Source organism: Trichechus manatus, unplaced genomic scaffold (genome assembly GCF_000243295.1).
Source record: "Trichechus manatus latirostris isolate Lorelei unplaced genomic scaffold, TriManLat1.0 scaffold00165, whole genome shotgun sequence".
Taxonomy (NCBI): domain Eukaryota; kingdom Metazoa; phylum Chordata; class Mammalia; order Sirenia; family Trichechidae; genus Trichechus; species Trichechus manatus.
In genome coordinates this window covers 2,125,735-2,149,263 of record NW_004444101.1, presented here as the reverse complement: position 1 = coordinate 2,149,263, position 23,529 = coordinate 2,125,735, and the positions used below count along the sequence as shown (strand labels likewise).

General features: G+C 47.1%; 1 protein-coding gene across 10 annotated transcripts in view; it reads right to left on the bottom strand.

The window, feature by feature from the left end:
* Nucleotides 1–23,529, bottom strand: part of LRRFIP1 (LRR binding FLII interacting protein 1) — an 85,328-nt gene that overhangs the window by 20,179 nt on the left and 41,620 nt on the right. For 5 of the 10 annotated variants that reach the window (XM_023740863.1, XM_023740864.1, XM_023740866.1 and 2 more), the window contains 5 exons: nt 7,914–7,949; nt 7,183–7,308; nt 4,870–4,941; nt 2,313–2,483; nt 1,092–1,184 (listed from right to left, as the gene is read on the bottom strand). In XM_023740863.1, coding sequence (XP_023596631.1) covers nt 1,092–1,184; nt 2,313–2,483; nt 4,870–4,941; nt 7,183–7,308; nt 7,914–7,949 — 498 coding nt within the window. The other 5 variants (XM_023740872.1, XM_023740865.1, XM_023740869.1 and 2 more) reach the window with 2 other exon arrangements.

The following is a 23,529-nucleotide window of genomic DNA, read 5'->3' as shown; positions in this document are numbered from 1 at the left end:
CCAACTGGATGAATTTTCAAAAACGTGAGGGTCCTACCCCTATCTTTTTGTCTTTCCATTCTATTGTTTCCTGAAGATCAGAAATCTCCCTGATATAACTCGCCTGTTTCTGCTGTAGCTGTCGGATTTCCTGAGGGATAGGAACAGATAGAAAGAAAGCAGATAAAGGGTTAAACAGGAAAGAAAACTCCAGGGCCAGATAAGCTGAGCGCTCTGCTGGTCGGTCATCGGCCATCGCTGAGTCCACACTCAAACCTGGAGGCTCCAAGTACCATTTTAACTCGCTAACCCTGAATTCACCTTCCACATTCCAGGCTTTTTCCCCTCATTCTACTCCGTTTAGGTGATTTCTTATTTATACAAAGGAACTAGCGAAAGTACTGATTAAGTTTATAAAACAAAAGCAACCTTCTGTATTCATTTTCTATTGTTGTTATAACACATTATCACAGATATAGTGGCTTAAAATAATACAAACTTATTTGTTGATAGTTCTGGAGGTCAGAAGTCCAACACAAGTCTTATGGGGCTAAAATCAAGGTGTGGGTAGGGCTGCGTTCCTTCTGGAGGCTCTAGGCGAGAATCTGTTCCTTTCCTTTTTCAGCTTCTAGAGGCCGTCCACATTCCTTGGCTCATGGCCCCATCCTCACATCACTCCAGCCTCTGCCTCATCATCCCATCTCCTACTTCTTCTGCCTTTGACCTTCCTGCCTCCCTCTCACAAGGACTCTTGTCTTCTAACATGGGGCCCATCCGGATAATTCAGGATAATCTCCCCATCCCAAGGTCCTTAACTTAATCACATTAGCAAAGTCCCTCCGCCACGTAAGGTCACGCATTCACAGTATCTGGGGATTAGGATGTGGACATCTTTGGGGGGCCATTATTCTGTCTTCTACATCTCCCCAAAACAAACACAAAACCACCAAAGAATGAGATGACTCTTCACCCATGACAGGGACTATTTCCTTAAGTGAGACAGAGAATTAGCCTGAACTGCATTTTTGGAGAAAGCTGTTAACTTTAGTAATGAACCAACAAAATACTCAAAAGTCCAAGATGAAAAAGAAAAACTGGAAAACGCTACCTACTTCAAGCATTTCTTCTCTTTGCTTCAGGGCCTCTTTCACCTCCGCAAACTGAAACTGCAGGATACTGTGGGCGTGTCTTTCCCTTTCCAGCTCCTATGAAAGAGGAGAACCAGAGCCAAAGATGAGGAGAGATCACTCTTGAACAAAGCTCAACCAAGAGCGGACCCTTCTTAGAGCTCAATAAAGATGTTTTGGTTCTTAAATGGAGTAAGTATGGTTCTTCTCAGGAAATAAATGAATACGATTTTCTTAAAATCCTTGCCACTTGTAACTGACCATTTCTCTATGGTGTCCGCAGACAATGAAATGCAAAATAGGGAATGTAGATCAAGAGAAAATCCTGACCCAGTTAATTGTGGTTTACCCACAAACATGTTGGTTATTTTATTAGGCATGCTTCTTCACGGTTATGTGTTTACATTGCATCTAAAATACTAATTTTTCTCCTAGGAAAATTGTCTCTAGTTTACATGTTGAAATGACGTGCATCAATACTTCTAGCCACTCAGCAAAGAACATGGTATTCTCACTCACAGATGTTTGAGCTTTTGGACAATTGGAGCACCACAGATACACACACACGTACATACATACATGGAGCCCTGGGGGAACATGAAAGATGTGGCAGTCTGCTTTTGTAGAGATTGACTGCCTTGGAAACCCTATGGGGTTGCTATGAATCAGAATCGATTTGACAGCAGTGGATTTGATTTTGGGTTTTGGGGGCGCACTGACTAAAGTGCTTGGCTGCTAACTGAAAGGTTGGCGGTTGTGAACCCACCGGCTGCTTTGCGGGAGAAAAACGTGGCAGTCTACTTCTGTAAAATATTTATAGCCTTGGAAACCCTGTAGGGCAGTTCTACTTTGTCATATAGGGTCGCTATGAGTCGGAATCGACCTGATGGCAGTGGGTTTTGGTTTTTTATACACACGCACACACGCACACACACACACATCTATACCTGTATCTCTGTCTAGCTACTATTCTTTATAAGGAAACCTGGTAGTGCAATGGTTAATACTCCACTGTTACCCAAAAGGTTGGCAGTTCAAACCCACCCGGCAGCTTCTCAGGAGGAAGACCTAACCATGTACTTCCATAAAGATTAGCCTAGGAAACCCTTTGGGGCAATTCTACTCTGTCACATGGGGTTGCTATGAGTTGAAATTGACTCCCTGACACCTAACGACAATACTGCTCTTCATCATACTACAGCTTACTTTGTTTTTCTCCTCATACTGTCTCCTCGATTCAGCCAGTTGTTCTTCCAGCTCCAGCAATGTGTCCTTTAGGTTGTCCACCTGGTACATGAAGTTGGTCTTCTCGTTGTCCAGCTGGGCGTTGGAAACCATTGCCTTCTTGTACTTCTCTTCGACCTCTGCTAGCGAGTCCTGCAGAAACCGGGGCATATTTTTGAAATCTCAGCGAGAAAACAAAAACAATGATTAATCTGGTATTCCTTTACAAATTTAAAATAAAAACCTCAGCCCTACATTCAGACTTGATTTCTTAGTGCAAATGAATCAGAATAAGAAACACCTGGCAATTTCAAATGTCTAGACGTTTCCTCTTTTCAGTTTGATCAAATTCTCATCACTCAGAAAATTTGTTCTTAACTGTGCCCTGGCGGTGCCATGGTTAAGTGCTCGGCTGCTAACTGAACGGTCGGTGGTTCAAACCCACCAGCAGCTCTGTGGGAGAAAAGAGCCAGCAATCTGCTCCCGTAAAGATGACAGCCTAGGAAACCTATGGGGCAAGTTCCACTCTGCCGTGTGGGGTCGCTTTGACGGCACACAGCAACAATCCCAGAGATGAAAGCAACTTATACCCTCGTCAGAACAAAGGGCATACAGCGTAGAAAGGGTGTTGGTCCCACAGGCAGGACAACCACTGACTCTTCAGACAAACGCTACGTTGCAGCCAGTGTCAGCGCAAAACACGCCATGATTCCCGAGCCAGGAAGCTTCCCATTTTAGCGTGGCAGAGTTGTTCAACGGGTTTCTGAAATAATCACTCAAGACACACATCCGGAACCTGGGACAGGGCCCGTGACTAGTGCTGAGAAAACTCAGCACTTGCCAAAAGCTACTGACAATCATCTTGATTTTGGCTTACGGAGCAGGAAAGGATTAAGAGGTGATTGCAGATTCTCAACCTGCCGGAGAACTAAACAAACAAGGAGCACAGGTCTCACTAGCGGGCCCCGGAAAGACAAAGGCCATCCCTTTGGAACGACAGCCGGGAAAGAGGCCAGCAAGGTACCAGGGTGATGCCACCACTTGGCTCAGCGCCGGGCGGTTTGCATTTAGATCCCCAGACAAATCGGGGAAGGAGCTCCAGGAGAACAGAAAGGTAGAATCAGCAGGGCGCCAACAGCAGAAGCTGAAGAAGATGAGCACTGCTGGGCCAAGCGCACTGTGTACTGCCCGCTTCGCCTCGCCCTGCCCTTCCAAACCGGAGGGCAACCTCAGCTGGGACCAGTGGGCCCTGGGCTGCTCAATGGCTCTCTTTCTATATAAGTCATAAGCCAAAGTCTTAACTTTTTCCCCTTGTGGCCCAACGGCAAAGCGTTCGGCTGCTAACTGAAAGGCAGCTCCTTGGGAGAAAGACCTGGTGATCTGCTTCCGTAAAGATTACAGCCTTGGAAACCCTATGGGGCAATTCTCCTCTGTCTGTCACATGGGGTTGCTATGAGTCAGAATCGACCTGACAGCACCCAACGATAACAAAGGAGAGGTGACATACATGAAAAAGTCAACTAGTCACGTGATCTATGTCACCCTCTGTCTGGCGCCCCGTGTGATAATGAATTCTGACTTTTATCCAGGCAGGGCTTCGAACTGGTTCTTTTTGATTCGACCCCCTGCTGAAAATTTGCCTTTTCACCCCAGATATACTGAATCAGAATCTACATTTTAGCAAGATCCCAGATGATTCTCTCCTGAGGGATCTTGTTAAAATGTAGATTCTGATTCAGTATATCTGGGGGTGGAAATGCAAATTTTTAGTAGGGGGTCAAACTGAAAAGAATCAGTTTGAAGCCTGTTTCCAGGTACCTTCTGGGGAGCTGGAAAGGAAGGAACAGAGCCACAGTCGACTGCTAGATCGGTAATCGGCTGTAAGCTGCCTAGCAGAGACGCAGAAAGAAAACACGGTCGCCGAATACTCACCTTGCCTTCCAGGAACATGGGAACCACATTTCCTGGTTGATGAAGCAACTCCACATTCTCAATGTGGCATGCACATACTCAAAGAAATCCAAGACGACACACACTCAGACATCACTTCAGCTAGTAGAATTTTACATATGCAAATACTTTGGAAGCTTCAAAAGCATGGCCCCTGAGGACTGGCTTACTGGGAGACGTCAAAGATCTCCAGAAGCAAGTTAAGCAAAACACTGCTTGTATGGAACTACTACGGAAAGGGAAGAAAACCAAAAATGCTTCTTCGAGGGTACGGTACCTGTCTGGGGGGAAACGAGAAGCTGGTTTTAAGCCAGGATCGGGGGTAGTGGGGTGGAGAGGGGAAGGGTGAGTACAAACCATGCATCAGGGAAATACATTAGTAACCTTTTCTACTGAGGAGCTACAGGTTTTAAGTCTGGGTTCAAAACTGCACTTGGGCAAATGTCCGGCGAGGCCAGCATCACCGCCACTTTGCGTTCTATGATCTGGAGCCTGTTTAGCGTACAGCATGCAGGGTGAATGTCTTCTTCCTGATTTCTGTCAAGTTAAATTGGTTAATATGACAAGCCCACACCGTGTCCGCTGGTACCTTCATCTCCTTCAGTCCCTGCATGTATCTGCCTTCTACATCCTGAATCTGGTCCTTTAGCTCATTGAGCTCCTGGGGGAAATGGCAAAAGAGGCAGATGATGTCGGGGGAAAAACCGACCACAGTCCCAAAGAAAGAGAGGCGGTTCCCGATTCTTTTTATACTTCCCGACAGGGTTTCTTATTTGGGTAGTCTGAATACCAGTTTTTCTTTTTTTAAAGTTAAAAGAAAACTAAAGTAAATTTCAATATTGCGAAGATTAAAATTTAGGTGTATCTAATGTCATTATTTCCCCGGGTGGTACAAGCACCACCTGCTAACCTAAAGGTTGGTGATTCGAACCCGTCCAGTGGTGCTGTGGAAGAAAGGCCTGGTGATCTGCTTCCATAAAGATTACAGTCAAGAAAACCCTATGGAGAAGTTCTACTTTATAACACCTAGGGATGCCATGAGTCAGAATTAACTCGATGGCAACGGGTTTGGTTTGGATTTAACATCGTATTTTTACACACTTCTTATAAAACAGGCAAAATAGCTTTTGAGAATGGTGCAAGTTCTTTTACTCATAGTTAATGATTCATTCAAGCGCTCTGAGCTCCTACTCTCTGCTAGGTAACAGTACAGGCTAGAGGTGAAAACCAGCAAGGTGTTATCCCTGCATTTATGAGCGCCAAGTCTCTCCTCTGTCTGTCTCATCCATCACTGCGTTCCTGGTACTTTGGACAGTGTCTGGCATGAGCTAGACTCTCGATAGATAGTTGCAGAGCAAATGAATGGTGCTCACAACCCAAGGCCAGAGACAAACTGTGACTGCAGCCAACTCTCCTTCAATGTAGAGAAGGAAGGAGCACAGAGCTGCAGGGCCTGCAGACGACAGGGCAACCGCATGGGACATTTGAGGAAGAGCACCGTCTGCTTTCTGCTTTCTGCTCGGTCTCTTGATCTCACGTACTCAATAAGCTTAGGAGCTGACACGCATCTTCAAGTAACCCTGTCCAACCTTCTCCATCCTCCCTGGCAAATGGCCGTCTAACTATCTGGACATCACCAGTTACAATTATTAACCAGTTTTAATGGTTAGAAAGCTCTTCCATAAATGAAGCCCAAGTCTTTAAGTTCCTCCCTCTGACCTTGGCCCTGCCCTCTAGAGGACACAAGGTTCTAGTAACTTAAACGTCTTCCTCTCCAGTCTTCTCTGTTCAGATGCAATGCCCCTAGTTACTTGAACAAACTGTAGTGTGTTTCTCTCACACGCGCCGAGTGTTGCAGTATGCCCGGCCCTGAGCTGGGTGCTAGTCCCTGGGTGCTGTAAACGGTGAACGTGCTCGGCTGCTAACCAGAAGGATGGAGGGCCAAGTCCACCCAGAGGCACCTCAGAAGAAAGGCCTGGCAATCTACCTCCAGAAAAACAGCCATTGAAAACCGTATGGAGCACAGTTCTACACCGACACACATGGGGTCACCAAGAGTGAGGCTGACTTGACGGCAAATGGTTTACTGGTTTAACTGTTAGAACGCTCTTCCATAAATGAGGCCAAAATCTGACTCCTTGAAATTCCTCGCTCTGACCTTGGTTCTGTCCTCCAGACAACACGAAGCTCTATGATTCTTTTTAAAGTTAAGCTGGGTTAATACGACAAACCCACACTTAACCTTCTTCCTTTCCAGTCTTCCCTTTTCGGATGCACTGCCCTAGTTACTGAGTTACTTTAACAAACGGAGTTGTGCTTCTGAGTGTCGTCATACGCCTGGCCCTGTGCTCAGTGCCAAAGATACAGCAGAGAATAACGTCTACATTCTAGTGGGAGGAAAAAAAAGACCCATTAAAACATAATATGCTGCGGTCTACTAAAGGCATCTTACAAATGGAAAGGAAAGGGCTTGTTCTAGGCAGAGGGGGAAGGATACTCAAAGGCAAAGTGGCGTGGAAGTATCTGGTGTGGTCAGGAACGGTAAGCAACCTGGTGTCCAGTACATTCCAGAAAATGTAGACTGAGTGTCTACACGTGCTAGGCACACAAAGATGACTGATTGTGTCAACCCAACGTGGTGAGCGCTCTGGAAAGGGACAGCCAGAGAGAGAGAGAGGACAAGAACGTGGTCTGCCCTGGCAGGGTGGGGGCAGGTCAGGGATGGCTTTCTGTAGGAGATGGTATCTGAGCTGGGGATTGGTGTTACCAGAACACCAAGTTTATCGGAGGGAGGGGAGACAGGACTGACAGCCAGAATTTTAAGAATGAAATATTTTTCTATTTGAAGGCAGGTTTTCCTAAAAGGTTCTTTTAAGTTGTAAGGAAGCAGAGGGGTTCTTACCTTGATTTCCCTAATGGACGCCTCGGTGTCGATGGAGATGGATGTGTCTCCGCTCCCTCTCCGGGAGGACGTCCCACCCAGAGAGGCAAGGGTGGCTGCAGACAAGCTGGGCATGTTACGAGACCCCTAGAATATTGCAAGGGATCAAATATAATTCCAGACAAAATCAAAATGACCTAAAAGACCAAGATTACAGTGCCTTTCCTTTAACTCAAAGCCCTGGTGGCACAATGGCTGAGAGCTTGCCTGCTAACCGAAAGGTCGGCAGTTTGAATCCATCTGCTGCTCCTTGGAAACCCTATACGGTCACTACGAGTTGGAATCGACTTGATGGCAACGGCTCTGGTTTTTTGGTTTTACTTTAACTCAGTTTCCATATGGGAAAATCTTCAATGGGCTTATGGTAAGCAGTACAGAGAGGTTTGTTTTGAGGGACCACATGGGAACTTTGGAATTTATCTGGGTTGATCTGGAGCTCCATGGTTAGGGCTATCGTGAACACCTCCGTGTTCTGCAGGATTTTACATTCATGCTGGAAGTGACTTCCAGGGAGCTCCCTGGAGGGATGGGACACTGGTTTGGTGGGCCACTTACTGGTCCAATGTTCACACAATGGCGAGCATCTTTGTTAAACATCGAGCAACACCTTTTCTTGTTAGTTTCATCCATAAATGTTGGGACCTTCTGCGTTTATAAATGACATAATATAAAGGCTTATAGCAACTCCTTACCTTCTCAGTAAAGTCTTTTTCTGGTCTCTCTTCAACCTGCAGAGGAAAATGGACAAGTATTAAATACTTAAAAGCACTCAAGGGACAATGTGGGATAAAGAGGTAGTAAAACGAAGCATTAGCTCCTCTGTATTTTTACAACGACTTTGCAGGGTTTCTGACAGGCAATGTGGACACAGCGGTGGTGCTGGCGCAGCTCACGAGGCAAGAGGACTCAACTGTATGGGTTTCAATGTTTACAATTCCCACCGGAACATAACTACGTCGACATAAAATATACACTGATCGCAGAAAGACACAAAACGAGGGATTTATTATTGAACTGAATTGGACAGGTTTACTTTGTAGATTTGTTACAGTCCTGGGTGTTGTTCTCAACAAAGGAGAGGAAAACCCAAGCCATTCACTGACATGTATATCTGGCATGTGTGATGGTTAAGATTGTGTGTCAACTTGGCTGGGCCATGATTCTCAGTATTTATATGTGATCACTCCCATGATTGAACCTGCTGTGGGTAGTCAATCAGTTGAAAGAGTTTCCTTAGGAGTGTGGCCTGAATCTGAATGTAAGTGAACGTTCTAGCTTTTTGCTTGCTCTGGAGCTTGTGGCTGCCTCCTGTTTGTCTGACCTCTGGTTCTTGGGACTTGATCTATCAGCTTATCTGCTGATCTTAGGATTTGTCGATATTCACAGCCTGTGAGCAGAGCCCTGCTCTCCAACCTGCCGATCTTGGGTTCGCCAGCCCCTGCAGCTATGTGAATCAGGAGAAGCCTTGTGGTCTTGCCTGCCAATCTTGGGATTCGTTGATAGTCACAGCCTGTGGGCAAGAGCCCTGCTCTCCGACCTGCCAATCTTGGGTTCACCAGCCCCTGCAGCTACGTGAATTGGGAGAAGCCTCTATCCTAATCCACGGACTTGGGATGCTCCAGCCTCTGCAATCGCGTGAGCTGTTTCTTTGATATAAATCTCTCTATATTTATATGCTTTGCTGGTTTTGCGTCTCTAGAGAACCCAGCCTAAGACAGCATATGTGGAAAGTACATACAGGACGACGATTATTTCAGAAGTGCATGTCACATCCACCAAACTAGACAATCTGGGAGTGTCAGGTGGTCCCGACTGTCCTATCTTATCATCTTGGGCAGTGCCCTAGACAGCCCTGGGCTGATGTTCTGAGTTGTGACAATGATTTAACGTTTCAAATGTGATTCTTCTCTCCATTTAGGAATAATTAAAAAAAAAAAACAAAAACCCATTGCCATCGAATAGATCGCGACTCATAGCGACCCTACAGGACAGAGCAGAACTGTCCCATACAGTTTCCAAGGAGCAGCTGGTGGAGTCAAACTGCCAACCTTTTGGTTAACAGCCATAACACGGAACCACTGTGCCACCAGGGCTCCAAGGAATAAGAATAAAAGTATTCCTGAAATATTTTTTGATTTCAAATAACTACGGGTAATCCAATTGTTTAGCACCCAGTCTTCTGGGGGAATTAATTCATTAAATCTCCTGGGCCTAAAGCCTTCATTCTCCGGAAGCGTATGCTAGTTTGCAGAGCAAATATTGATAAATCTGAAAATACGGAAGAAAATTTAACTACTGGGGAATGAGAAGATCCGGTTTAACAGGCTGCTGAATCACTGCCGAGAGTCTGGCACCTTTCTGCTCCACAGCTGAAATGGTACGTTTTCTGACTGCTGGTCAGCAATAGGTAATATCGTGTGCAAATAGTCGAAGCTCCAGAAACCCACATGCTCAGCTACCAAGACATCCGAGCCTGTAAAAGAAGCCCTCCACCCAATTTATTTTGAGTATTTGTGAGAAAGATGAGGAAGGATGCACATCAGACCAATAGGCATTGGTTTTGTGGGGGTGGCAAGTGAGGTGGTTTGCTTGGCCTTTAAACAGGTGTCTTTGTTCCACGTGGCTTCACTTGTTACCATAAACATACACTTGTGTAATTTGGAAAACATAAAATAAAGAAGAAGGAAAAAAAAGAAAAAAAAAAAAAAAACAAAACCCTAAAGCTCCAGCTTGCTCTTTTTATAGTTAAAAGAAGCCTTGGCCCTGAAGTACATAACGGACTCAGAATGGGACCGTTTGGGCTGTGTTTTTAACGAGAGACCATGTAGAGAAAGATTAAGCTCTAAATGAAAGTTATAGCAAATCTATGAAGAATTACTGCTCCCAATCTCTACATATTAAGGAAATGCCAATGTGGTTTTTTTTTCCTAATTAGGAAAAAACCAAAAAACCAAACCCGTTGCCGCTGAGTGGATTCCGACTCACAGCGACCCTATAGGACAGAGTAGAACCGCCCCACAGGGTTTCTGAGGAGCGGCTAGGGTGTGCGTATTTGTGCCCCTAAGGAAGCCTGCGGAGCAGGATTGTATGGGACGAGACAGCGTGTCCCGCTAGAGGGCAGCCGTGCGTGGGATCTGAGCGCTGTAAGGCCCAGAGAAGGTGCCAGCTGCACCCACTTTTAATAAAGCTCCCTGGCCATCATCTAAGTGAAGGACGGATTAGTAAATCAGATGGTGTGTTTAATTTTGACACATAGCACAACACTTTATCTCTGAAAATAATACACAGATGGAGAAAGAGAAGAGAGGAAAGCGTAGCTCAAAGGATTTGTGAGCAGTGCCGTAGGGTGGGGAAGCTCCGTGCGTGGGGGCGGACACGGGCAGATGGAGGCCGGGGTGGGGGGCCGTGGCTGCAGAGGTCTCCGTCCCACACCCCACGGGACCCTGGATAAGCCATGAAACCACTGTGAGACCCACCTCCTCACCTGGGACGGCGACCCATGCAGCGCAGCCCTGGATAACTGGGCCGCTGCCAAGGACAAACATACCAACAGGCGTCCTTCCTCTTTGCTCTGTAAAGGTCTAATTACCCCTTCTTTCCAGCTGAAGCTCAGGAGGTTTAAGTGCCTGGCCACGGGGCCCCAGCCAGGAATGAGGCCTGCGATTTGAACTCCCTCCCCCAGGGCCATCCTGCTCTATCCCCGAGAGAGGCCCAGGCCAGACTACAGCTGTCAGCCTGTGTCCTGGGCAGTCTCCCGCAGGCTGCTCCCTGCTGCTCTGCCTGCTCCTCCCAGGCGGACGGACGGGGAGGCCTGGCACAGCGTGCCTTCTGAGGATCCTGACTAGACTAGTCGGCTTCCTTCCAACTGACAAGCCCAAAGACGTCAGCTAATGCTCTCTGCCCAACAGAATCGCCCTGGGACTTAGAAAACAGAAATGGTTCAGAGTCAGTGTAGGATCGTGAGTTCTGGCAATGAAGGGATGTGAGGGATAGCTGAGATCTGTCTTCTGGACTCGCTCCAGGCACCAGGGAGGTGCTGCTTTCCTGTGCCCTCCTGTCCTGGACGTTGTCAGGGTAACAACGAGTGACCAGTGGCTCTGATGAGCCACTGTAGCCACATCCCCCTGAGAACTCCTGCATGTTCCAGAAAAGTCTCTGCAGTTCTAACAAGCACACATTGGAGGTGTCTTCTGCTTTGGGGTCCCCAACCAAGTGAGGTGCCCAGCGTGGAGCAGGAGGACCACCCCCCGCCCACACACACATATTCTCTGCGAGACCCTGATCTGTGCCAACCAGTCCACTTGGTTAAAGGAGCAGCCGACTGGAGGAAGAAAAGAAAAAAATCCAACTGTTATCTGTTTGTAATGCATTGAAAGACCAGCTCAGTCAAATATTTGGAAGCTGCACATACTCAGAGCTTCCATTCAGAATGCAGTATAAACCCACATGTAAACAAACGTACATGCTGAAGTCTTTTCAGTTATAAATGCAGAGAACTGAAAAAATAAACAAAAGAGCTTTAGAATGGGACAGGGGCCCCGGGGCTCCTTGCCTGTTGCACTTCTGGGGTTTTGCACATTCTGAGCAGTCTGAGAACCAGCAGAATCGCAGGTAAATGGAGAAGAACTAGGGCTAGAACAGCACCGACAGGCAGATCCATTATTTTGAAAACTGCCTGGGTCCAATAACAGGTAACATTTCAAACAATACATTGACATTCAATCCTTTACATTTTTAAATCATAAAAAAACACACAACACAACAAACACCACATCCATGCACGAGCACAGCCCTCCACCCCAGTTTCCCTTCTCTCACTGAGCCCCCCACCTCTACGCACTGCTAACAGTTTCTTGTACGGCCCTTCCGAAATGCAGCAATGCAATCCTAACAGTATTGCCAAAGAGTGATATTTTAAATGTTTCCCAATTCTGTTTTTTATGGAGACATAAAACATAGAAAAACCTGGCTTCAACCTACGTTTTGGTTTTGGAGGTGGGGGTGACTTTGAACAAACTGAGAAGTAGGGAGCACGAAACAGGGAAGGGGGGAGAGAAGGAAGCCGATGGTGGGCGACCCAGACGGGGACAGACTCACCACGGGGCTGGCGCGGGCCGAGCTGGCCCGGGAGGAGGCGCGGGAGCCGGAGTTGAGGTAGCCGCTGTACTCCGAGGGCTGGCGTGCAGCCCGCCACAGCACCAGACACGGACAGAAACAGAGGAACAGGGTCAGCAAGGAGAGAGGACAGAGGGCGCCCGACAAAGAGCTTCAGTTAGTCTGCGATTAGCCACACGCGTGACGGAAAGGAGAAGACGGTCAGGGTTAGAGAGCAGGCGTTCCCCTTGGAGAAGGCTGTGCCTACCGCACGTCCGAATAAACGCCCATCAAGGATAAACATAGGTATCGTCGCACCAGGAGAACATGGGATTTTTAGATAATAAAAAGAAAATAATACAAAGCCCCCGTTCAACTTGGGTGTGGAGTGACACCTAGCCCCTACACAGAAAAACCACCCCACAGGCGCGGAAATAACTGTGAGATGAGCCGGAGCTGCTTTCCAGCACAGAAACTGACAAGGGACTTGACTTTATAACAATGGAAAATTTTACTTTTTTATTATCTTTACAAGTAGAAACAAACAGATTTAAGGTTAATACAAAATTATGCATGCTTTTTTAAAAACATTTTTTTTAATGTGGTGAAAATATATACACCAAAACATTCACCAATACAACTTCCTACGTATGGTTTTTAAAAAGTACCAGATTACCTTCTACCTAGCTGCCTCTATGAATGTATGTATGTATCTATGTATGTATCTATTGAACTGTCTATCTACAGGTCCATCCGTCCAACCATCCATCCACCCAACCAGCCTCCCATCCACCCATCTATCCACCCATCTATCCATCCACCCATCCATCTACCTAGCCTCTCATCCACCCATCCGCCCATCTACCCATCCACACACCCACCCTTCCACCCAAACTTTCTCTCTTCTTGTAAAGGAAAACGCCAACAGCTCATGGATCTGGAAGCAACGGCCTCTTAACTTTGATTTGTATTGGCATTTGTCCTAGTCCCTAAATATATTTTCATGTTATTCAAAAAAAAAAAAAAATTCTTAGTTCCCTCTTGAGCAAGGTGTGGGGTGGGGCAGTAGCATATGACCAGGACCACAAGTATGGAGCAGACGCTGACACTTTCTGAGGAATATTTCCTGAGATACAGCGGCACAGCCCCAAGGGGTGCTGCCTGGTGGGTGAACCCCTTCCCTGCCGAAGGCCCCCCAACTGCAGCCTACTGGATGGCCGTACATTGCACAACTGGGCCAGGTGCATGACTGCTACTTTCACGGCCCCACCTTGCGATCTGTGGGCATCATCCCCACTGCAAATACAAGGGGCCGTGCGTCTCTGGGCAATCACGATTCTCATCTCCAATGCCAGCTCTCCACTTCTGATCTATTTCCCACTAGAATGTAACCTCCCTGAGGACAGATTCTGCATCTTCTCCCCACCAAATCTCCAGCACCCAGCCAGGACCTGCCATACTCTGGAAGAACTTACTGAATGAAGGATCGGTTTCAACTTTAGACTCTTAACTGGCCATCAGGGGGTGACACTTGAGAGCATGACATGTTTTACTGGGCCGTGGTCAAGGTGAGCAGGTTTCCCCAAGCCACCTTATCTATACTCATTCCTTTATCTGATGGTTACAGTTACACAAAAGACACTGTAAGGGGCACAGATACTGCAGGTGTATACACACCACCCGTAAGAGATCAGTGCCACATACAGCATGTACGGGGTTCACCAGTACTACCAGCCTTTGGGGAGCCCTAGTGGTGCAGTGGTTAAGAGCCGGGCTGCTAACCAAAAGGTTGGCAGTTCCAATCCACCAGCCGCTCCTTGGAAACCCTATGGGGCAGCTCTGCTCTGTCCTACAGGGTCACTATGAGTTGGAATCGACTCGACGGCAATGGGTTTTTGGTTTTTACCAGGGCCTTTGTAGTTCAAATTAAAGTAAAACACCTAACGTCGGCACTCGAAGGAAGAACTGCTCCCTGGGATTTCTGCAGGCAGGGCCGGATTACCCGATAAGCAAGGTATGCACTGGCTGATTTGTGCATACTTACTAATTTGTAGTGAACGATTTCACATGGGTTTTATATCTTTTTCAGTCTGCAGGGCTTCAAACCAATTCATTCAAGTTGGAACCTCTGTTGAGACTTGCCATTTCTAACAAATTCCAAGACAATGCTAATGCTGCTGGTGAGGGACCAATCTGAGAACCACTAGTAGAGTCCACCCAAACCCACCGCTGTCTAGTCAATTCCGACTCGCGGCAACCCTGCAGGACAGAGCAGAACTGCCCCATTGGGTTTCCTGGGCTGTAACCTTTACGGGAGCAGATCGCCATGTCTCTTCTCCCGTGGAGCCCACGGGTGGGTTCAAACCACCAACTTCTAGGTTAGCAGCTGATCGCAAACCACTTGTGCCACCCAGGCTCCTACTAACTATCTGTTGTTGTTGTTGTTGGGTGCTGTCAAGTCAGTCTTCGACGAAGAGTGACCCCAGGTGACAGAGTAGAACTGCTCCATAGGGTTTTCTTGGCTGTAATCTTTCTGGAAGCGGATCAGCAACTCTTTCTCCCATAGACCCACTGGGTGGGTTCGAACCACCAACCTTTTGGTTTGGTTAGCAGCCAAGCACTTAACCATTGCATCACCCAGGTTCCTACTGACCATCCACTGCCCTGGAAAGTTTCTTTTAAAGAAGCAGTTGGCTTCCCCTTCCGAGTGAAAGCAATCACTGAACTGCACTGTATCCATCATACCACAGGCTGGGGCTATTTCCTCCATTAGCCACAGCTTCTGAGCTTTCCAGTGGCCTACCAAAATGTTCACGAACTGGGAAAAATATTTAATATAGTGGGCCCCAACAGATTAAAAAAAATTCATGCAATATAAAAATTAGTAAATGTTTACTTAGATGTCAACAAAACTAACACTCTGTCAACTTAAATATAATGTTCATAAAAATTACATTCTAAAGAAAACTGTACATCAGATTGCCTTAGTTGGTAAGAATTCCTGAATATCCATGATGACTGGAGAAAAATCATAAGAAATCATAAACTCAGATTACTTTGTAGCCAGTTAATTTCAAAGGCAAAATTATAAAAGTACTTTGAAATGTTTCTTAGTAAACCATTGTATTTAATGTGGGGCTTGGCTGTATCCTTTTAGGATTTGGGGAGGAGGCTCCGAAAGTAGGCGTATGGAGACTGATGCTGGCTTCCAGCTGCCCGGCATCGGCTCCCGGGAGCCCTGACCAGGACTGAGCACCCCCTCCTGGAGCAGGCAGTCACCTCCCACGCCTGCAGCATGCCAGCACGTCCCCGGGGCCATGCATGGACAGGAGAAGACGGGACCACAGAAACACAGAAACCGCCTTACAGCGCGGGAGCCAGAGGCACTGCCCCGCCGGGCCCCACCAAGGACGTGATCATCAAGCACCGACGCCTACGAGGAAAGCACACCGTGAGAACAGACGCCGCGTCAGGACAGACACCCGCGCGGCCTCCCTGTCTCCGAGCCCCCAGGAAGCCCTGGAAACATAAGCTCAGGGACATGTCCTCAGAAACATTTGATAAAAGGCATGCAGGGGAGGTTCCCAGGCAGAGTGCTCGGAGCAGAGCAGGGAACGTGAGAGAGACAGAGAGATGGATAGATAGCTGACAGACAGATATAGAGAGATAGAAAGGGAGAGAGAGAGAAGCTTTAGTTACCGTCAATGGCATGCAATTGAATCTCCAGCAGATTATTTAAAGTGATTATTCTGAAAAACATTCCTTGCAAAGCGAAAACGTGTTAATTCAGATTGTTAAGGAAGCAGATAATTCAAATATCCTGAATTTTGTTATGGCATCCTCGTACTTGACACGGTGGCTGCAACAATGGGCTCAAGCATAACAACGACTGTGAGGATGGCGCAGGGCCGGGCGGTGTTTCGTTCTGTTGTACACGGGGTGGCTACGAGTCAGAACCGACTCGACGGCACCTAACAACAACAACATTCTTGTACTTGGTTTAAACAATCACTCTAACACGAAGTGACTTTGGAATAAAGTATTACATTATAATAATTACAGTTTTAATGTTGAATATTTATAATTCTTTAAACGTTGATAAGTAGAAAACGGAGGCCTAGTGGTGCAGTGGTCAGGTCAAGAGCTCAACTGCTAACCAAAAGGTTGGCAGTTCCAATCCACCAGCCGCTCCTTGAAAACCCTATGGGGCGGTTCTGCTCTGTCCTACAGGGTCACTATGAGTTGGAACAGACTTGGCAGCAATGGGTATTACAATGGGGTAAGTAGAAAACAGAATATTTGATTAACTTGAAAGTCCTACATTTTAACCAGGGGTGTATGATACCTTAAATGGCAAGGTCAAACTTGGCCTACATTTAAGGGAACTTCACTCTTCTCTATTTCCCCATGAGGACACCAACTGTGCAATTGGATGGCAATCCAGAGAGCTATAAAAATACTGAATAGCTACTCTGAATGGTTAATTTAAGTTTCCTGCACAGCACAAACACTTGTATTTAAAACTGCAAATTCCCAAAGTCACAGAGTCAAATGGATTTGTGTCTGTGAAGGTTATGAGAACACTAGAAACTCCTCTTTCTTTCTCCTAATACCTGTTGCCCTTGAGTCTATTCTGACTCATGGCGACCCCACCTGTTACAGAGTAGAACTGCTCCATAGGGTTTTCTTGGCTGTAGTCTTTACAGATCGCCAGGCCTTTCTTTCATGGCACCACTGGGTGGGTTCAAATTATCAACCTCTAAGTTAGCAGCTGACTGCAAACCGCTTCTGCCACCCAGGCTCCCTCGGACAAAGTAAACGCTGCTCTTGCCAGGAGTTCATTAGCACACGTCTCCCTGGAAACTGGGGCAACAGTGACTGGAACAGCCACCACCCAGGGCCGGCCGATGCGGACCAACAGGCGCCACGGGTAAGCGGGTAATTCACCACCAGGGGGCTGGACGTAGCCATTCCAGCTGCTAGAGCACCGGAGGGCCACGGGGAGGAGGGAGAAGAGGATGAAGGTGCATGCGAATGGGGGAGGCATGCAAACACGTGTGCGCTGGCGTGTGGAGGGGGTGCGGTGGAGGGAGGAGGCACACCACACACGCACCCTGTGGCTCCCAGGGGGCCGAGCCGCACTGCACAGATAGGAGGGCTGGAGAAGGAAAGCAAACAGCGGGTTTTAAAGGCCTTGAAGAAACAGCAACGAAGGGCAATATTACAAGGTCACAGCGACCGCTTCAGTTACCAAGAGGGACAGATTACTGGACGGTGGTCAGAGGCTAAGGCAGGTCACGCACTGTGTTTTCAGCCAATCTGACCGGGCAAGTCCAAACGGACAAGAAGGGTAACTACGAGATGATCGTTAACCTCAGAGGAGGAAACTTCCCAGCATCTTTGAAATTGGACGCTTTTATAGTCACTACAGGCATGCCTAGAAGGAAGGGTCAGGAAGTGAGACAGAAGTTCCGGCGGCTGTGTTAAACACACCAACAACGCACACTCCTTGGTTAGTAAGGCCCCTAAAACAAGCGGTAAACAAAACCAGCCCGCTGTCGGTCGCATCAACTCCGACCCACGGTGACCCCCTCTGTGTCAGAGTAGAACTGCACTCCACAGGGTTTGCAGGGGCTGCTTTTTCACAGGCAGATCACCAGGACTTTCTTCCCAGGTGCCTCTGGGTGGGTTCAAACTGCCAACCATTTGGCCAGCAGCCGAGTGTTTAATGCTTTGCACCACCCAGGGACTCTAGTAAGACACTTAACCCAAAACCCAGACCCACAGCCGTCGAGTTGATTGCAACTCATAGCGACCCTAGAGAACAGCGTAGAACTTCCCCATTGGGCTTCCAAGGCTGTAAATCTTTAAGGAAGCAAACTGCCACGTCGTTCTCCCGCTGAGCAGCTGGTAGGTTTGAACTGCCAGCCTTTCGGTTGGACGCCGAGTGCTTTAACCACTGTGCCACCAGGGCTCCTCATTAAGGCACTTAGGGTATTTAACACACACATTTCCACATGTGAAGAGAGGAGCAGAAACCATGTGTTTATTTCTCTCAACAGCCTTCAAGATCCAACAGGGAGAGGCAGGACCTGCTCAGTGGTCAGGGCTGGCCCTGCAGAAGTGCCCAGGAGCCCTGGTGGCACAGTGGTTGAGAGTTTGGCTGCCAACCAAAAGGCTGGCAGTTCAAATCCACCAGCCGCTCCTTGGATATCCTATGGGGCAGTTCTACTGTGTCCTATAGGATTGCTATAAGTTGGAATCGACTTGATGGCAATGGGTTTTTTTTTTTTTTTTTTTAATCCCATACAAGGAGACTCCAGGCCTAGGCTGCACACTGCCTGTAGAGTGGCGTGCTGGCAGCTAAAACATCCAGAGACTCAGCTACCACACAGCCCGTGACTTGTGTGTCAGCAGAGGCCACTAAACTCCCAGCACAGGGCGGGGCACTGAGTCACCAGTAATGCGTGTCTACCTGCACATGTGATGACAATTCAACCTCCACCCTATGGCTCTCACTCGCCATCTGACACGTCCTTGTATCAGAACAAGACTGGTACACCTATGGCTCGCTAAAAAAGCCCAGCCCCTCAGGCCGGGTCTGGATGCCGGCCTCGGGAACACAGGAAGCCGAGGCGGAGCTCTCCCCGCTTCTCAGAGATGGAGAAGCCAGGCTGCGCACGCAGGCCTTCCCACCTGCTTCCTGGATACATTTACAAGAGGAAAAGAAAAACAAAAACAAATGAAACCCCAAACGGGGAACAATTGCTGGAAAAGGAGGGAAGACTCAGGAGACCAATTTGTGGGACTGGAGCCTTTGAAAATACACATTTAATAATTAAAACCAAAAAAACCCTTGACAGGGGACTCATGGCAACTTCACGGGCCCTTTTTTCCTGAACTTATTCCTATATTAGGTCCTAAAGTTACTTTTAACGGACTTTTTTAAAACGCTAAGAAAGGTCTTAGCAAATTAGTCAAGCCAGTTAAAACACCCCTAAGCTTTGCTCTCTCACAGGTGACATACAGAAGAGGCTGAAGTGTCCCCATCAATTTAATCAGCAATTAAAATGACACACGGGAGGAGGGAGGAGGGAAGAAGCGGCGGGGAAGGCAGGAGACAGACCCGGTTTCCATTCTGGGCAGACAGGGGTCTGGAAGCAAGGCTGCTACCAGGAAGTCTGAGGTCCGAGCAGGAGAGCCCCTGAAACCAGAGAGGGAGGGGAGGAAGGCAGTAAGGCTTACAACTTCGTTTCCTCAGAAAGGTACATCGGTATTTCAAATTCAGACAGAACCACCTTCTGAACAAAGAGGTGAAGCTGTTGCTGGGGGGTTGTCAAGCCCCGGGAATGGCCCAGACAACAGCCAATACTCCAGCCACCTGGAGCTTCTCCGGCCAGGCGGCACGGACATCGCCCTTGCTCACCTGGCCCCTCATCCTGGAGGAGCATCCCTCTGGCTCTCCTTGTTCCTGCTCTTTTTTTAAGGCTCAGTTCACAGGTAATCCTGTTAGGTCGCTTCCGGCAGTTACTTCTCCCCGTGGTTCTGCCCATGCATTGCTGCCTTAGTGCATGAGTGTGGGGGTCTCTCTTCTGTTCCAGAAGTAGTGCTTCAAGAGCACCTATCTCATCTCATCTGCCTTTCTTTGTGACCCTAGGGCCCACTCAACCCTGCTCCCATCTGAGCTAGTTCCCTAACGCTTGCTGAGTGAACAGGAACCTTACTAGGACAGGCAGGCATTACCTACTAGGGCGTTTCAATAACAGAAATATCTGCCTGTCAAAATTGACACCTGCTCTTAAACCGGTGGCAAGGAACTCTATTCTGTAGACATTTGGATTTTGATTTGACTTGATTTTATTCCAAGTCTAGTCCATCCCTGAGAACCTGCCACCAACTTTGCATTTACCCTGCAGTCTGTTTCCAAGAACTCACGAGGAAAGAACTTCAAGGCTTTATCTTAAATTTCCTTTTGATTAATTCTAACTACAAAATACCCACAAGGATACCTCCTTTCATTACAGCTGGCCGAATACCATAATTCATACTCAAGCTGGCAGATTCAAATGTGGGATGTAGTGGAGTAAGTATGATTTAAATGATTCATGTTCACTACTGCTCAAAAACTTAACAGATTAGCTATCCAAATGAAAGTTTTAAAAAGAGACATGGGAAAAACAAAAAAAAGAAAGAAAAGAAGAGCTGGAGCTGAACTCACACATACAAAATTACATGCTACAAAACCTGTCATTTCCGAAGACAGAATTTGAATGATTTAAATGGAAACCAACCAACTTCTCCTCCCTGGATGATGACAAAGCGGAGGGTCTGCCGTCGCTGCTGAAGCTGGAATTCTGAACACCAAAGAAGAAGACATTTGTCAGTGAGGAGCAGTCACTCAGTACTCCAAAAGCACTGCCCATCCATTCAAAAGGCAACAGCAGTAAACGAGGCAAAATAGGAAAACCAAATCAATATTCATATTCCAGGAATTTATCTAAAGAGTCAAGGCACAACTGGTCAGCAGACATTCTCAGCAACCAGAGTCTAAGCTCTATTTTTCTTTCAGTGTTTATTTCCATGGTGCCACGTGTTTTACGTGTACTAGTTCACATCTCTAGCATTATCTGTAATCACTCACTGAATCTCAGGGCACACCATCTATGTGGCCTCCTAGTCTGAATTTTCCTTATTGCAAACCTTCTTAAAAAAAAAAAAAAAAAAAAAAAAAAAACCCAACCAGTTGCAGTCGAGTTGATTCCGACTCCTGGCAACCCCACATGTTACAGAGAAGACCTGCGCTCCACAGGGTTTTCTTGGCTGTGATCTTTTTCGAAGCAGACTGCCAGGCTTTCGTCTGCGGCATCACTGGGTGGGTTTGAACCACCAACATTCTGACTAGCAGTAGAGCACAAGCTGTGTCACCCAGGGACCTTGCAAACCTTCTTAAACCCGTCGCCACTGAGTCGATTCCAACTCATAGCGACCCTATAGGGGCGCCTGGAGGATTCGAACTGCCATCCTTTTGGTTAGCAGAGGTAGCTCTTAGCCACTATGCCACCAGGGTTTCCGCAAACCTTCCTAGGTAACTAAAACTCCATTTATCGCAAAATTCCCAATTTTTCTTCGGCCCCAGCACCGCTGGGGGGCACAACTCACTCCCAAAGCTTTGAGAGGCAAGTGGCGCCTGAGCCAGCTGCCCTCACCCTTCCTGCTGAGAAACATTTATCCACAGAACACAAATTCCCCGCAGGCCATTTTAGTGATGTCTTCAACACATGCTTTAAAAATGTCACATCCCACCAAGAATCTGGAGGGGGTAGGAGATGTGTGTGGAAGTTACAAATGAAGACATAAAATGATCAAAATGATCGAGCCTCCCTCACTGTCCCCTAAAAAATCAAGCAGTTCTCCTGTGACGAGAGACTATGGGTTTTTGAGTTACCTGGTGGCACAGTGGTTAACAGCTATGGCTGCTAACTGAAAGGTTGGCAGTTTGAATCCATCTGCTGTTCCTTGGAAACCCTATGGGCCAGTTATACTCTGTCCTATAGGCTCATGGAATCAACTCAAAGGTTTATAAACGAAGGAGCCCTGGTAGCACAGTAGTTAAGCAGTCAGCTGCTAACTGAAAGGTCTGTGGTCTGAACCTACCAGCTGCTCCGTGGAAGAAAGATGTGGCACCAAGATCACAGCCTTGGAAAACCCTATGGGGCAGTCCTACTCTGTCCTATAGGGTCGCTATGAGTCGGAAGCAACTGGAAGGCAATGGGTTTGGTATTTCTAAACTCTTATCACCAGTGAGTGATTTTATTCCTTCCCACAAGCAGGTATTTCCTACATCTATACAATTTCTCATTCCAATCCAGCCTTTCTCCACGTTCTTCCTTCCCGGAGTGCTCTGCTTGGGGGTCGTCCTATATATGACACTGCATTAAACGTGGCATATTGGGCTCTCCAATCATTATACTTCCTGTTTATTTTATAAGCCAATTTCATGCTATGGTGAACAATTTTATAATCAGGTTCCTTCGTATTTGAATCCTAAAGGCATTACTTAAATCTTAACTAAACCTTAGAGCATTTTTTTTTACCGTTTTCATGTGAAAACCAAAGATTCAAATTTGTGGGTTTACACACAACACAGAGCTTGATGTCATCCAGTAACATCACAAACACACTGTCAACTACGCTAGGAGAGTCTACAGAAAACGGTAATATTGCGTAGAAGTTGGACTGAAGAACTTAAGTAACTTCCAGCTCTAAACTACGATTTTTTGTGATCAATTATTGATTCTTTGTGAAACAATACATTTAAGGGAAAATGTTCCAAACTAGCCAAGAAAACTCCGAGAAGCGGTCTAGGGGCCGTCAGAGCACACTGCGGTTCTTGACCATCATAATAGCCCTAAGATCACAGTTGACAACGTTGATAACATCCCCCCAGTACAAAACGGCATGCTGTACACGCCTGCCCATTTGACCTTAAAGAAAAGCATAACGAGCTGGAGAATGTCCAGAGGAAGTCAGTGTAAAAAGCAACATAAATAGGAAGACACAGCTTGTAAACTGGGAGATTTTCCCCCCGTCTGGAAGGAGAAAAGCTTAGATGACATATTATAGATGTATATGCAATCCTGGATAGGAATGAGAAGGTAACACCTGACCAGCCAATTCCAGAAGGCTAACACACTGGGTTGGGGTGGTGGACAGTGGGGGTAGGGTTACCTCTTTGAAGCCTGAAAATATAATTGAAGTTTATGTATCATAATATATCTTAATATAATAAAGAAGTTAAAAGAAGTACTATTTGACAGAACCAGTAAAATGTATTACTATAAGGAAAAAATAAACCTAATTTAAGGACAGGAAGGTCTCACAGACATGTACAACATGTACAACAGATCTGCAGCAGGAATGAAGCTTGGTTAAAATGTATCCAGTTTACCATTTTGAAAAACCCAATGACTGCCTTCTCCGACTGCCTGTCCTCACCTCCCTGCTCCTGGGCCCTTCCTTCTTCTCTCCCACCTGTAGCATTTCTCTCTGCTCCCGGGCCCTGCCTTCTTCTCTCCCACCTGTAGCATTCCTCTCTGCTCCCCTCCCACTTCTTCAAGCTCCTCATCTGGCGCCCACCCCTCAACCGCGAGCCCCTCATCTGGCGCCCACCCCTCAACCGCGAGCGCCTCATCTGGCGCCCACCCCTCAACCGCG